Source organism: Boeremia exigua (assembly GCF_020726555.1).
Source record: "Boeremia exigua strain MPI-SDFR-AT-0100 chromosome Unknown C7974scaffold_1, whole genome shotgun sequence".
Taxonomy (NCBI): domain Eukaryota; kingdom Fungi; phylum Ascomycota; class Dothideomycetes; order Pleosporales; family Didymellaceae; genus Boeremia; species Boeremia exigua.
The window spans coordinates 386511-401610 of NW_025763518.1; the positions used below are offsets into that span (position 1 = coordinate 386511).

Consider the following 15100-nt stretch of genomic DNA (forward strand, 5'->3'; position numbering starts at 1 on the left):
TGACGGCAGAGCCGCTCACCCTGTTATTGCGATATCCTGTTCCAGGCGAAACAAAAACACCATACGCCTTTTGTCCGTTCAACGTCACAGGTGCGCCAATTGCGCCGGCAAGGTTGTCGTAGCCGTTTGATTCTGGGCCATTGAATCCTCCAGGGGGGGCTTGAGTAAGGTGGTTCTCGCGGCCAGACTGGTCGTAGACAATGGTAATGAGGCAAGTTGTTCCGGAGCAGAAGGTATCTTGGGCGGCAGCATTGGCGACGCCACCTTTGGATTTCGGTGCGATGTCAACCGTGGTGTTGTCGGAACCGCGCTTGACCTGGTAAAGTGCCCCAGTGTAGGCACTGTACAAAGCGCGTGTCGTGCTGTGTGCGGCGATGCAGGGTGTATTTCCAGAGGCATAGATATCACAAGGCGCAGCGGAAACAATGGAGCCCGCGGCGGCCAGGCTAAGAGCAAGCACGCTCGAGCGTGTGTAGACCGAGCGTGAAGACATGATGTAAGAGCTGGAGAAAAGGTCTTAATGGGTTGACGTTCGACTTGTTTGCATGAAGTTCGCTGGTTGCATGTGCTTAGAGTGGGCATCTAACGCCCTTTTATAGCACTTGCGGCAAACGTCAGAGGCCTCACATTTACCCCGTGGGGATTCGCAACACTGCGAGAGCAGGTGATCCAGGCCCCCGGGAACCTATGGCTGCGCAGTCGTAACAGCAACTAGAACCCAAGAACGAGGCCCCAGATTCTCCATCGGCCATTGACCGTGTCAAATTTCGGAGTCTACGACAATCCATCTCGTACCAGCGGAGAGCTTACCTTGAAGAGTATCTTAGGCGCGTTGAAGATCTAAATCGAAGGTGATGAGTGCGGGGTGGAATCGGCAGATGGCCGACTAAGTACTAGAAGTCGACTGAGCGCGGAGCGAAGCACCGGGTCTAGTACATCAGTATATTGCTTCGCATTTCTGTGTGGAAGTAATCGAGCCAAATAAGCCTCGCCGAGGCAAGCTTATTGAGGACAAGGGTATGTCGATCGCGGGTCACAATTGGGCGGATCCTATAAGTATCACGCCCCGGCCCATGTCGGCTGCACCCCACCAATGGAAGGCACTTATTCTTGTGTAGCACACCTTCGTGTACGAACTACTATGATTGATTGAAACTAGCCTGTTTTGATCTAAGATCATGATTCAGCAGCTGTGACTATGTATGTAATACTGATCTGGTGACATGCGGTACACGTATAGGTGAGCAGAATACATTGTTCATTTGCATGTCCATGATTCTTCCATCCCATCATTGATTTACGCCGAAAGGTTAGTCCAGACCGCGGTCTCAAATCTGGCGACCACATCCCAGGTCTTGCGGTCCGCCCAAGGTAATACTTGCGTAGCAAAGAAGGTCGCCAGCCCACGTTCCCGGTTGATACCCCATGACAAGTTCGGCAGTCCAGACCACGACAATGTCCCTGCAGGTCTGAAATAGTTGTCCCTTTTCACGTCTTCTTCCATCAGTAACCCACCAAGCCCATAATTAGCTACGACCCCCTCCACGCTGTCATCAAGAGCGCACTGGTACATGCTTCCATTCGCTCTTAGAGTGCGGATAGCTGAACTACCAGGCGCTAGTTGTGGTGCAAACATCTGATCGACCGACGATTTGGTCAAAAGCTTTGGTGCGTCTTTCAACAGATCCGCCAATACTCTCGTATAATCATGTACATTAGCGTATAACCCAATGCCACCAGCCTCCTTTACGGGCTCAGGTGCAAACGGATTCGGGCCGTCCGCCAGAATCCCGTTCTCTTGACGCGTGGACATGCGCGCAAGCTTTTCAGCAACATTTGGTTTGCGCAACAGGTGCCACGTGAATGTCGTGATACCAAGAGGTTTCGCTATCTTCTCCTCGACATACTCTTCGAAATCCAGACCAGTAAGTCGCTCTGTTAGCAGGCTAGTCCAGTCGAGACCACCGCTGTAGTTCCAGCTGCTGCCCGACTCGTATCTTCGAGGATAGGTGTGTCCTTTGAGGACATCGCCATCTAGGACTAATGACGGCACCTCTCCTCGAGAAGCGCGCCACCCGTGCATGGTAGGATCAATCCAGTCGTAGGTTGCGCCACTGGAATGTGTAACGAGATCTCGCAAGGTGATGGACTTGGTGGCTTGGTCGTACTTAAGGTTGCCGTCGCCGGTCTGCGAAACAATAGGCTGAGATGAGAGCTCGGATAGTAGTTGGTCCAATGGCTCATCCAGAGTGATGAGTTCCTTCTCCACTAGTTGTAGTGCTGCAATGGACGCTATGAGCTTCGTGCAAGACGCAACGTAGAACGTTTGGTCAAATTCGAGAGGCTGAGCATCCTCGAGAATGCCGTTTGTGCCGGACACTTTCTTATAGACATAATTTCCTGTCTAGTTCAGTAACGGTCAGACATTAAGACGCACAAAACAACGCACCGTGTTGATCCACCACCGCCACTACTGCGCCGGGAATGATGTTGGATGCCTTGCCAGTCGCATGGTCCAGAAACTCTTCAAAGCTATCCATTGCAGATGGTAATGGCCTTATTCGTAATGATCACAGTTGGTATGGATTGAATCAACCTTCCGCAAGCCAGCGCTGATATGGTGTTTTATGGGTTGATTGTTGTAGTGAGGCCGGTCTTCTAAGGTGGCAGACGATTTCTAATCGCCTAAGACGGACGTCATCAGATACTCTGGTGCCTGTACATGCTGTTGCATTTTCAACTGCTCTCGTAAGCACTACAGGGATGAGTAGGTACATTCACCCATCCGTACCTGATCGAGTATGACTGCAGCGTTGGTACGCTGCAGTCATACTCGATCACTTTTTGCATTCTCAACAATCAGCTTTGAGTCGACGATGCGCATAGATGACGTGTCCGATGTCCCTCATGTGGTCCAATGTTAAGCGCCATCACGAGATCTCGGTTCAGCGATGCGATCGACTAATTGCAATCCTCAGAGCCTCCATTCGTATAAAGTGAAATTGTGCTTTCAGTACGAAAGTTGGATCCTTGATCCGTACTGGTTTTGACGATTGGACCGAGTAGACAATGCGCCTTTCCCCGTCCACATCGAGTCTGTCGTGGCTGACGGAGCATCGAAGTACTAACGGGTCGCCGAGACGCCGATTTTCCGAAATGGCGGGGGACGGGCACGGGCCAGCTGCCAGCCACACAATCAACGGTCATCTCTTCTCAAGTCATTAACCGTGTCAAAGGCCATCGGCAAGTGCGCATGGCTGGCACGGAGACTTGCCGAACATCGTCATGAAGTATGTCGAAACGCCAAGTCCCCCCCTCCCACTCGCCCGGCCGGACAAACTTGTCTATTGCTGCGCCAATCAGATCGAGCCGGACGCATTGGTTTCCATGGACAACGTCGATCAACCCCGGGTTACCCATATGAACTCGGGCGTCCATGCGATGCAGGAACGGCGTCCAGTGCCCGTGATTGACATGGGTTGTACCTATGTTGGCTTCAATAATATGTCGCCCATGTGCAGGTTGCAGAAGATGCAGAACGAACAAACAAAATGCGCTCGATCACGCGAACAGCAATTTGGGCCGGCCTAAGCCTGTTGACAGCTTCTGTCTCAGGCAGTCCCCTTAACACGGCCAGAGCAGATGTGAGGACGTTTGACAACCCGGTCATCTGGCAAGATTACCCAGACCTCGACGTCTTCCGCGTCGGTGACGTGTTTTACTACTCTTCCTCCACGTTTGCCTTCTCACCAGGTGCGCCAGTTCTCAAGAGTTACGATCTGGTCAATTGGGCGCCAGTTTCTCACAGCATACCGAGATTGAACTTTGGCCCTGCGTACGATCTGAACAATGCCACGAACAGGTCCTACGTGAAAGGCGTATGGGCTAGTACTCTTCAATATCGAGAGTCGACTGATACTTTCTATTGGATGGGTTGTATCGGGGATGGGCCTACTTATGTATGGACCTCGAGCGGTACGAATGCGGCAGCAAACAATGGCGAGGTTGCAGAGTGGAATTGGACCTCTCGAGGCACTTTGCCGCGATGCTACTACGACAACGGGTTGCTGATTGATGATGACGATACCATGTACATGGCGTACGGTAAGACCACCATCAATGTTGCACAACTCAATGCGGACGGAACGGCAGAGGTCAAAACCGAGGCAGTGTATACAAGCCCGGATCAGGTATACATTGAAGGGTCGCGCATGTACAAGATCAACGGGACCTATTACATCTTTGTGACCAAGCCTGCAGACGATGAGTATGTTCTCAAATCCGACAACGTCTGGGGCCCGTACGAACGTCGTATTCTGGTCGACAGTATCGAAGGACCGCTTTCCAATGCCGGTAACGCTCACCAAGGCGGCATTGTCAGCACCAAAGACGGTCAATGGTACTACGTTGCCTTCCTGGACGCCTATCCTGGAGGTCGAATCCCTGTTGTTGCTCCTCTGACCTGGACGGAAGATGGTTGGCCAGAGGTGGTTCGCGTGAATAACGAGTGGGGAAAGACCTATCCCATTCCGGTCCTCACCAACAAGACGGTTGCGGTAACGACTGGGCTCGATTCATTTGAAGGGCCATCGTTGAGTGAAGAGTGGGAATGGAATCATAACCCAGATGATAGTGCATGGTCTTTCGATAGTGGATTGCAACTGCAGACAGCCACTGTTACGGACGACTTGTTTGCCGCACGTAATACACTGACTCGACGCATACCCGGGCCAAAGTCCGCTGGTACATTCAGGATCGACATTAGTGGATTGAAGGATGGAGATCGTACGGGTGCAGTTCTATTCCGCGACATCGCCGCCTACATCGGCGTCCACAGATCTGGCAACACTTCTTCGCTTGTCATGGTCGACAAGCTCGACCTTGGAGACGGTTGGGTAACGGTGTCGAATGGTACTGTTGCTGCGACCGGCCCGACACTCACGGCGGATACGACCGAGGTCTGGCTGCGTATCGAACCCGACATCACACCAGCGTTCTCCAATTCTGTTGCTATCAGAACAACCACCTTCTGGTACAGTCTAGATGGAGTGTCTTTTACACAACTGGGTGAGCCGTTTAAAATGACCAATACCTGGCAATTTTTTACTGGATATCGATTTGGTGTGTTCAATTTCGCCACAAAGGCTTTAGGTGGACATGTCACAGTGAAAGGGTTCGAACTGAAGATGATTTGAGCAATTTGGTTTACTGTATAACTAGATGAGGTGTGCGATGAAACCTTACTGCCGCTATTACAAGTACAAGGAATAAATGCATGGCATATCTGTCTTTCCTTCAATCCGTATCACTTGAATATGTTGGACGGAAGGCAATGGTGTTGCGAAATGATTGGGTTATGCAGCATCAAGGAAGTGAATGTTTTGCAAGACTGTGCTGTGCACCCGATTGTCCGGTCAGTAGTGCGGACACAGTATAAGAGGAAGTGAAAATCCAAAAATGTATTGAACTATATCTGAACGGCACTGCAGGGAGTACGTACCACTCGTGGTTATTCGCACGAACCGACACAATCCACCACGGACTGACACGTAACGATGGATAGTCGTCATACACGTTGGCAGTTGTTGGCATTGTTCTGCCTTCCGCTCGGCCGTGATTTGCCTCAGAATGCCTCGAGTCACTTTCACATACATGCGTGCAAGGTGACTGTTGTGGAAGTCCCGAAGTCGTGCACCTGAGACGTAGCAGTGGGGTCAATCAAGGACCATCGGTTGTATGCATCTGTCAAACAACCTTTGACAGCATACGATACGTTGATGTAATGTGAAAGATTTGGGCTTTTGGCTATTGTCAAGTCTTGTGACATGAACATAGGCGGGGAGTATGTGAAACATCCGCGATTCAGTCTTACTTTCGCCGCGAGCTTGAGGTGACCAACTTCTTTTTGAGATGCTTCGGCATCTTGTCTTTCCTCTTCTCTGCTTTTTCAGCCTTGATGGCTTTCTTGTGCGCCGTCTTCTCGTCTTTATCCATGTTCTTCTTGCCACGCGATGGGCCTTTTTCGAATATGCTTTGATCGACCTCGCTGCCGTCCGACTCGTCTGAAGACTCCAATTCCACGCCTCCCTCTCCAGACTCATCATCTTCAGCATCAACCCCCGATTTGGCACCGGTAGTGACTTTAGATGCGAGCAGGTCCTGGTATGGTAACGACGACGCCTCTCCAGCATTGACAAGTGCAGCATCGCGCTCGATGTCGTAAACTTGTTCGAGAGTCTGGGGAATGTATTGGTTGCGGAAGACGTCATCATTCTCCTCTTCCCTTTTCTTCTCTTCCTCTGTTTGTGGCTCACGCTTCATCACCTCTCGAGCCTTTGTCGAGATAGTCTCAATGGCTTTGACGTCCTTCTCACCTACCTCGCCAGTGATGAACGCAAACGCTTTGCGCTCGCTCAGTACCTCCACGTTTCTTGATCGATAGAAGTCAGACACATTCTTGACATCCATGCGCAGGAATTCTAGAGAACGTGGGTGATCGTGCTCCACAGCTTGGGAGACATCGATCATCCATTGTCGTCCTTGGTGGAAGAGAACATTGTATTCACTGAGATCGGCATGCACCAGTCGGCATGTGTGGTACAGGATGCGCATGTATGCCAGCATCTCAACGTACAGATCTGTCCATTTGGCATCTTCTTCCTCGCTTGTTAAGCCATCGAAGCGCACATCCTTGAGCCGTGGTGCAGGTTTTCCTTTGCGGTCGCCCACCATCCCCATGACAAGTACGTGTGTGCGAAGTGCGACTGGTTCTGGCGAAGGTATACCGGCTTCATGGATACGTGCAAGGTTGCGACGCTCCTTGTCGGCCCAAAGCTTCACCATGGCCCGATTGTTGCTTTTGCTGTATCCTTGACGGAAGCGGAATTCGCCCTCAACATACTTAGCCCTGTCCTTGAAAACTAGAATAGAAGTCTTGTAGACCTTGACGGCAAGATGTGTCTGTTCGCCGTCCTCGGCTGACTCTTTGATGGCGTGGTACACGTTGGCCTCCTTGCCGGTAGAGATGACGCCATGCAGCTCACTGAATGTATCTCGATTTATGAGTTGCAAGAGAATCATCTGCGTTCTCCTGTCAAGCACCTGCTCGGTCGTAGCACGGTCTGCTTTGTCCTTATCTCTTGCGCTACCACCTGTGGCGCCACTGAAGCGACTATCGAGACGGATTTTGCCAGCATGTTTGGACAACGATGCCACTTGGTCGTCGAGGGAGAGATTCGTGTTTGCAGAAGGCTTCTGTGTGTTGGCTTTAGGCTTGTGGTCGGTGGGTATCGAGGGATCGTTCAGCTTGCGCTGACGGTTGTAGGTTTTGGTGAAATCGGCCGAATTACTAGATTCAACCAGCTCGGGAGCATATTCGTCGTCCGAGTCGAACAAGTCGTCGATATCGTCGTCGTTCTCCTCGGCGACTTCATCTGTCCGTTCTTCAGGGATCTGTGGCACCTGGATCTCTTTTTGTTGCGACTGTGCAGTCTCTTCTGTAGCCGCCATATTGGAAGGCGAGATTGAACGCGAAACAACTAAGATCTTTGTCTGGTCTTTGTACTGAAGTCTCCAGGCTTTGAACCAATGAATCGTTGATAATTTGGTGTAGTGTTCAAAAAAGTTCATTTCTCGTGACAATAGATACGGCAGAATGGTGGGGGTGGGGCAAGCACAGGCGGTGAGCCGAGCGGTGGCGATGATAATATGAACACCAGTACTCAGATGTCATGCGGGTTCATTACTACAAGATCTAGATCATTTGGGCAGATTACAATGTCAACGTGACGCCCGTTTCAAATAAGCGCCTTCTGCGCTGGCGTTACTTGTATCCTTTCTCGCTGCTCTACCGAACTATCGGGCCTGGTCTCTCAGGCTCGGCAACAGAGCCTTGGACCGTCACTGTCATGCTCTTCATAATGCCTGCTCCTCCATGTTCCGCTTCTTCCAGGATAGCGCGATCACTGTCGTCATCGGCGCCTAACACGGACTCTCCCTGTACACGGCTATGGTAGGCTTTGCTCGATCGAAGGTTGTCCATGATGACGTTTCCACTTGCGCTGTGACTTTGGCCGTAGAGTGGTGTTTTGCGACTGTTGGTGACAGTAGAGGGCAAGATTTGCTGGAAGACCTTTGTTAGGGCCTTGCGTAATGGTGGTAGTGAGGCGATCAAAATGCCCAGCGAAAGCTCGGCTTGAGACCAGACTGTCAAAGCCACACCATCCCATGTAGGATCTTGTGTCGTGAAAATTGTACGGAGTTCGACAGTCTTGAAGATGGAACAGATGGTAGCTCTTTCTCAAATGTCAGCAAATGGACGTTCACAAGGCATCTTGTAGGATCGACGATTTCACTTACGGAATACTGAGCAGGAAGACAACACGAATTCCCCACTGCGTCCTTCGTGACAATTGTACGTTCGTCAGATAGATCAACGGCGCGGCCATGTAAACAAGATCGGTAACAATGTTACTCACACCCTGCGTGTACGACAGCTTCAATCCACCTACTGCCCAGCATTTGAACGGGCCTTGGAATCCAAAGTTCCAATTCTTTTCAAGAGGCACGCAACCAAGGAACGTCAAGACAGGCGCCAGGAAGTTCAGAGCCGTTACCATGAGGATCGACATCCAGATGATAACCTGGTACACTCTGGAGAAATTCAATACTAAGAGCCAAGCGCAAATGGACCATTTCAGGAATGCGACTGCGATGACGTTGACGATCTGGGTGATCCAAAGATAATAGCTAAAGTGAAGGATGTTCGGAAGCACAGAAGGATCCAGTATGTGTCGTCCGAGCCCAAAGTGAACGACGACCTGAGTCAACGATGTTGCCGTAATGTTGAGAAGCTGTTGTATATGCTTAGCATCTTATTGAAATGTGCGAAGCTTTAACCGTCGTGCGTGAGGGATGAAATCTTACACCAGCTATAATCAATAGATAATCGCAAACCATGAATCTCCGCCGACATTTCAATCCGTACACAACTCTCCAGACCAGGAAGGCTGTGCTGATGGTTAATAATGACCACATAGGCACTATCACTTTCAGACGGTGGTTGGGCCATTCTGGTGCCGTCGCGTCGGACATGTTGGTGAACCGTTACGGTAGGAGTACCCAACTCCTCCAAGGTTCGTCGAAATGAGAGAGCGATCGGTGGCAGCAGAGGTATGTGAAAAGTGATACGAAATTAAGGCCCCTCTCACAACATCTCGCAAAGCAGGAAACAAGTAGCATCTAAGCAGATTGGTGCAACAAGGTATTGGACGCGTACGGAGAGTAGAGCCGTTCAAGCGAGTCGATACAATCTCTGTGCCCTGCCTAAAACCAGCGCTCCTGCGTCTCGTATAGAACCCTTCCCACATTGCCCTCGGCTCATCCCTGCTTCCGTTCCAGAACAGTAGGTCGTCGCTAATGTGGCACTATCCCTATTTAGAGTTGATATGATCGGTTCCTTTGAGATTCCGCGTACTTGCCTGTATCAAACAGCTGTGATTAGACTAAAATTGTTCGGAGCAGTTTTAGCTGTGCTTCTCGAATAAGTTACCGTTGCACAGACACATCCGCGTCAACAGCCTATCCTGAACATACTTACTGTATCTATAAACCCGCCGGTTTTTTCATCAACACGTGTTCCGACTGGACAGAAGTCTCCGTATGTAACGCTACTGCAGACGAAGCTTATCTATGTTGAGAAAGGCAAGATCATAAATGTCAGAGTTAACAATGATTTACACGCCACATGAAACCAACAATTTTGTGTGCGGCATTTTCGGCACTCCCCAGGTCATCTCCATCACCTACAATGCAGAGTACAACACAAACAATGAAAGAAACGACCCAGGCAGCGATCTTACAGCCCCGGAGGCTGGAACTGAACGAAAAGTAGATCATTGCCAGAGATACTCTCTTCCACGTGGAGGGCCTTGACAAGTTGAGAATTTGTTTTTGGGTTGGCAGTATGTAGGTCCTGCCTTCTGCTAGTCAGACTTCACCGAGGAGGATCCGTGAAGGATGCTGACCCTGAAGTCGGGGATCACGCTCCGGAGCATTTTCATTCGCGTCCTCTCGCGTGGGTGACTTCAGCCTTGGGCCGCAGCTTCACGACTCGCTGAACCGATACACAGGCTGGTTTCGAATACGTAGCCCAAGCAGCTAATGGCAAGCCAGACGCTCTCGTGCCGTGCCGCGTCCGGTTCCAGTTCTGAGTCGCTACAGACATTCGATGCGTGATCTTCATCTTCATGGATGCAGTGCAGTTCTACTGCCCTTCTGTATCTTTCAGGGTCTCATGATAACAGCTAAATACAGCTCGGAGCGTTGTTAATTACAACCATGGAAAGATTTAGAGCCCACTTTGGCGGTCAGTATGTGCACGTAATCCAGCAAGACCTGACGCACTGTAGACTACTTGCGCACTAACGGGGCCCGCTAACGGATTCCGGGGAGATCAGCGGTACAAGCGTACAATCACAATTGGCTGACAGCGGCTCGGCTGCACCATCGGTACGCCACCGGTGTACCGTATAGTCTCAAATTTCCGGAGGAAGCAGCAGCATTCCCCTTACACTACTACATCCCGCCTTTGGAGACCTCATCTTCCACTCCAAGCTACATCGCTAACTCCAATCGTTGCCTCGTATCGTACGAGCCCGTGCTCTCCGTCAACACCGCAGGTTGAATGTAGAAGTGCTTGTCCGAGAACAGCCGATGGCTTGCTACAATGCATGCTTGGCAATGAAGGTTAACATGAAGCAGCTTTGACAGTTTTTGAGCTTCTAGGCCTCGAGATCTATGTTCGTCTCGCACAGGGCTCCCGATCATCTGCCATGTGTTTGTCCGGCATGTAGGCCCGACCACGGCAACATTGCCGAATAGAGCCCCGGGCCCGGTCGTTCACTTGGAATCGTGCCCGGTCCTCGTTATCACATAATCATCCCACAATACGTACTACCGCCAGCAGCCGGTCCAAGCAGCTTCCTGATTCTCGGGTGCGAGAGCGATGATGGATTCAGGGATCACTCTGCCGTGTTCACTGACCGGAGATCAATAGGCAACTACTCGCCTCTGTCTACTTTTGGTGATTATGGGCCTGATTATCGCTATTGCTTGGGGGGCGACTCTTATGCGGGACTGACAACTGCCGTCCGACGTGCCACTCATATAAGATGATAATGCCGTACGCTTAATCTACCGGTACCGCATCTCGTCTACCTCGCTTTTACAGTGCATAGATTGGTCGCTAAAATGGCTGTGTTCTCTCGTTTGGCAGTAGCCGTCCAGCTCCTCAGCGTTTTTGTTATTCCAGCACTTGGCGCCCCGACTCAGCAGTACGATTATGTCATCGTTGGAGGAGGTATAACTGGTCTGATCGTGGCTAATCGCCTTTCGGAAGACAAGAGCAGTAAGCAGAAAGACTGCAGTGGCTAGACATGCCTTGCTAACAACATCTTGTAGGATCTGTACTCGTGATTGAGGCCGGAAACAATGTTGATACCGATGCGACAAAGATCCCATACAAGGCCAATGACCTCACAGCCGCGAACGGTCTTATGTGGGACGGTATCAACTCCAGTGCAGAGCCCGGACTTGGCAACAACAGTTACCCGGTCATCGTCGCTAAGGTTCTGGGTGGTGGATCTGTGATCAATGGTAAGCCTGGTGCGACGAATAATATTGTAGTCTTGTATTGACTGTAGCTAGGCATGGTCTACGATCGTGGCAGCGCCGCAGACTATGATGCTTGGGAAGCATTGGGTAACCCTGGCTGGGGGTGGAGAGGCCTAGAGCCCTACTTCAAGAAGGGCACCACATATCAGCCTGCAACACCCGATGTCGTCAAGGACTTCAACATTACATGGGACCCCTCAACATACGGTAAGGGGCCTCTAAAGGTTTCTGTCACCAGCAATCAATACGCAGATCTCAAGGACTACTGGAAAGCCTGGAAAGCAACTGGAGTCCACGTGCCTAAAGACGGTAACAACGGCGAGTCGTACGGACCATCATGGTACCCAAACACAATGGATGCGACCACCGGACGCAGAGCTCATGCACGATACGCATACTACGATCCTATTCAGGCGCGTACAAACTTGAAGATTCTCACTGGAGCGACCGCCCAGAAAATCATCTTTGATTCAAAAGATAAGCCAACTGCGAAGGGCATCGAGTTCGTTGATGCCACCGGCAAGGTCTCAACTGTCACTGCCACGAAGGAAGTAATTCTTGCTGCAGGCTCTATCCAGACCCCAAAGCTACTGCAATTGAGCGGAGTTGGCCCCGAAGGTATTCTCAAAGCTGCTGGAATCAAAGTCAGGGTTGAGCTTGACGCTGTGGGATCCAATTTCCAAGATCATCCCTGGGCCACAGTTATGTTCAACACTACCACCACGACCTTCCCAAACCCAAACTCGCTTAACACCAACGCTACCTTCAATGCATCTGCGTGGGCGGAGTACGAGACGAAGAAGACCGGGCCCTACACCAATGCTCGCGGCAATGCTCTTGCGTTCATCTCCCTCCCTGATATGACCAGCAGCGACAACGTCAACAGCATTGTCAAGAGCATCGGCGGTCAACAAGACGAACAGTACCTCCCGGCGCTTTACAAGAACAACAAGAAGCTCCTCCGTGGCTTCGCCGCCCAGCGCAAGGTGATCACCGATATCTTCAAGCGACGCGATGCAGCAGTTGCTGAATTCCCTGTTCCCGCTGACGCCTCCTTCGGCCTGGTCGGTGTCGAGAAGCCGCTGTCTCGCGGCACCGTCTCTATCAATCCCGCCAATCCCAACGGCCCTGCTCTCGTGCTTCACAACGCTTTCGTCAACCCCGTGGATCGCACGATTCTCGGCATCAGCACACGCTACTACCGTACCGTTCTCGCGTCCCCAATTCTCAGCCGTTTCAAGATTAGCGAGACGGTGCCCGGCGCGCAATACAAGACCGACACAGAGATCTACGACGCACTGTTGGCGCAGGGTGCGCTCTCCCCTACACTCGCGCATCCTTCCGGGTCGTGCCCGATGATGCCGGAGTCCGCAGGTGGGTGTGTGAACGAGAAGCTGCTAGTGTACGGAACGCGCAGGCTATCGGTCATAGATGCGTCGATTATCCCGATCATCCCATCATGCCACTTGCAAGCGACCATGTATGGCATCGGCGAGAAGGCGGCGGATATCATCAAGTCGAGACAGTGATAGCTCGAGTCCGAAATTCATTAGCCACTTTGAGGAGTAATGCACAGAGATACCTGAATACTATATTTTTATTCGTAAGACGAGTCGGATAGCATCGTCTCTTGACCCATTGACTTACCACTACCAATACATCGTTTCACACTCATGATCACATCAGCTCTCAAGACACCGACTGCGCATGCAACCAGAACAGTGAACTGATATCAGCCAGCAGCTCGCATCTGCATCGTTCCTTCAACCATACCCCTTGCATAGGTATCACTGTGGTCCAATGTTCCTTCGCCGCGTTACCCCCTACCTAGATACGATAAAACTTGGGATGCCACATTGCGGGATACGGGATACGTGTTGAGAAAACGACAGTAGAACTTGTGTTGAAACGACAAGACAATATCACTTAAAAAAATGATCGTGCGGACTTACAGCTGCATCATAGCCCAACTGCTCCACTATGGAGGAGTCGCACCCGAGAGCAAAAAGAATGTTTTCGTGATCCCAGACTCGCCGGGCACGGAAGCTATTGTCGCTTCTGTGGATCGAACACAGTACCTCCAGATTTAGTGACTGACAACTTCAGTCTGGCGCTCTCCCAAGTGAGCTAAAGCGACTGGATTGGTTTTGATGAAGGTCTTGACGCATTCAACATCTATATTCTTATTTTCGACGACCTCCACCTTCAGAACCTCTTATCGCGTACGTCGTCCCCGTGCTCGCGCAACAGAATCTGCACGCACGATAGTTGTGGGGCTGAGAGTGGGGTTCGGTCGAAGCCGAGCTGCGTCCGCAATCGGACCGTCTATGCAGTTGCTGAGAAGAGACCGTGTGCGAGCGAGAAACTGGTGAACGCAGTATTTGCCGTGCCCAGACATTTGCTCGCATTTACCACTCGATCACACCTTTTTGAGATATCTGCCAAGGAGCAGACTATAAACGTGTCGGTGCCACAGTCAGCATTGGACAAATTGTTCACAAAACCAGGCAGCGTAGCCTTGTCACACGCAGTGCCATGATCAGACCATGTGGGTTTACAGGGACCACCTTCCTCTAGTCGCAGGGTCTCCTGAGAACATGTGTGACTTTGACGAATTTATTCAAGGTCTAACCCATACACCCTACGCCCAAGAATCATAAACTGCCGACTCTTCGCTTTCAACTCCTCGCTTTTCTCTAATGGTATCTCCCACTCTCGCATCGCCAACGCCTTACATGTCGCTCGTAGATGTGCACCGCTTGAGGCCACCACCGTTTGTGCTTATTTCGCAACACCGTCTTCGGCCTCGAAGCAGTCAACGAACTGCTTGCTGTGCTTGTTTGCGGCGTGCTCGGTGAGAAGCTTGCGGTTTGTGGTACTCTGGAAGGTCTGGAAGCAAGTCTTGCACTTGACGGTCTGGGCTGCGGAGTTCTGCTTATGATCAGTTTGTGCTCGAAACAGTAGTCTTGTATAGGTGAGAGGCGAGATATGGGCGTCGTACGGATTTCAGCTGCGACTTGGCCTCCTTGGGACCGCTATCGCCCTTGCGGTCGCGCTTCTGCTGTGCTCTACAGTGTCGTTAGTATGGCGCCTCTTTCTCTGTCATAGGGCGCTGTACTTCGCTCCGTTGCCCATGTTGTTAGTGTTTGAGGGTTAGTCGGTGATTGTGAGAATGTGTGTGAGTGCGTGGTGCGTGATTTGTGAAGTTTTCTTGGAGCGTGAAGGACGACAGACACGGTGAGACTTTTTGAGGCGGCGCGAGGGGTCCACGTTCTGGCCGTTTGATAGGGTGGAGCGCCGGATGTGACGCTACCCTTATTTAGTTAGGCAGCCGCGATATGGACCCTTAGGTGAAGATGTTTGCTCAATTCTTACTTGACATGAAGCATTCCGCTCGTACAATCTGCTACTTTGATTCGCTATATCG

The 15100-nt window shown here is 51.2% G+C and overlaps 6 protein-coding genes and 1 non-coding gene across 7 annotated transcripts; 2 read left to right on the forward strand and 5 right to left on the reverse strand.

Moving 5' to 3' along the window:
• Positions 1-1225: 1225 nt before the first annotated feature.
• On the reverse strand, positions 1226-2750 carry C7974DRAFT_1373 (beta-lactamase/transpeptidase-like protein). Its single transcript, XM_046135506.1, has 2 exons — positions 2450-2750; positions 1226-2400 (listed from the first exon to the last, which is right to left on the reverse strand). The coding sequence occupies exons 1-2, from the start codon at positions 2538-2540 to the stop codon at positions 1298-1300; spliced, it is 1194 nt and encodes a 397-aa protein (XP_046002356.1). The 5' UTR covers positions 2541-2750; the 3' UTR covers positions 1226-1297.
• A 629-nt stretch (positions 2751-3379) lies between these two features.
• On the forward strand, positions 3380-5304 carry C7974DRAFT_1363 (glycosyl hydrolase). The gene has a single exon (XM_046135484.1). The coding sequence runs from the start codon at positions 3552-3554 to the stop codon at positions 5193-5195; it is 1644 nt and encodes a 547-aa protein (XP_046002357.1). The 5' UTR covers positions 3380-3551; the 3' UTR covers positions 5196-5304.
• Positions 5305-5868: 564 nt separating this feature from the next.
• Positions 5869-7509, reverse strand: C7974DRAFT_300276 (RIO1 family-domain-containing protein; the record flags this gene model as incomplete). Its single annotated transcript, XM_046137788.1, has 1 exon — positions 5869-7509. The coding sequence occupies one exon, from the start codon at positions 7507-7509 to the stop codon at positions 5869-5871; it is 1641 nt and encodes a 546-aa protein (XP_046002358.1).
• Positions 7510-7752: 243 nt separating this feature from the next.
• On the reverse strand, positions 7753-9093 carry C7974DRAFT_347772 (uncharacterized protein; the record flags this gene model as incomplete). The annotated part of the gene is made up of 3 exons (XM_046139403.1): positions 7753-8294; positions 8359-8852; positions 8926-9093. 3 exons carry the CDS (start codon positions 9091-9093, stop codon positions 7847-7849), a joined length of 1110 nt encoding a protein of 369 aa, XP_046002359.1. The 3' UTR covers positions 7753-7846.
• A 1946-nt stretch (positions 9094-11039) lies between these two features.
• On the forward strand, positions 11040-13342 carry C7974DRAFT_1404 (choline dehydrogenase-like protein). Its single transcript, XM_046135581.1, has 3 exons — positions 11040-11407; positions 11461-11655; positions 11707-13342. Exons 1-3 carry the CDS (start codon positions 11251-11253, stop codon positions 13200-13202), a joined length of 1848 nt encoding a protein of 615 aa, XP_046002360.1. The 5' UTR covers positions 11040-11250; the 3' UTR covers positions 13203-13342.
• A 381-nt stretch (positions 13343-13723) lies between these two features.
• On the reverse strand, positions 13724-13810 carry C7974DRAFT_t23. The gene has a single exon. It is a non-coding gene; the product is annotated as a tRNA-Phe (tRNA).
• Positions 13811-13996: 186 nt separating this feature from the next.
• On the reverse strand, positions 13997-14913 carry C7974DRAFT_381860 (At2g23090 like protein). Its single transcript, XM_046140629.1, has 3 exons — positions 14792-14913; positions 14675-14741; positions 13997-14604 (listed from the first exon to the last, which is right to left on the reverse strand). Exons 1-3 carry the CDS (start codon positions 14806-14808, stop codon positions 14455-14457), a joined length of 234 nt encoding a protein of 77 aa, XP_046002361.1. The 5' UTR covers positions 14809-14913; the 3' UTR covers positions 13997-14454.
• Positions 14914-15100: the final 187 nt, after the last annotated feature.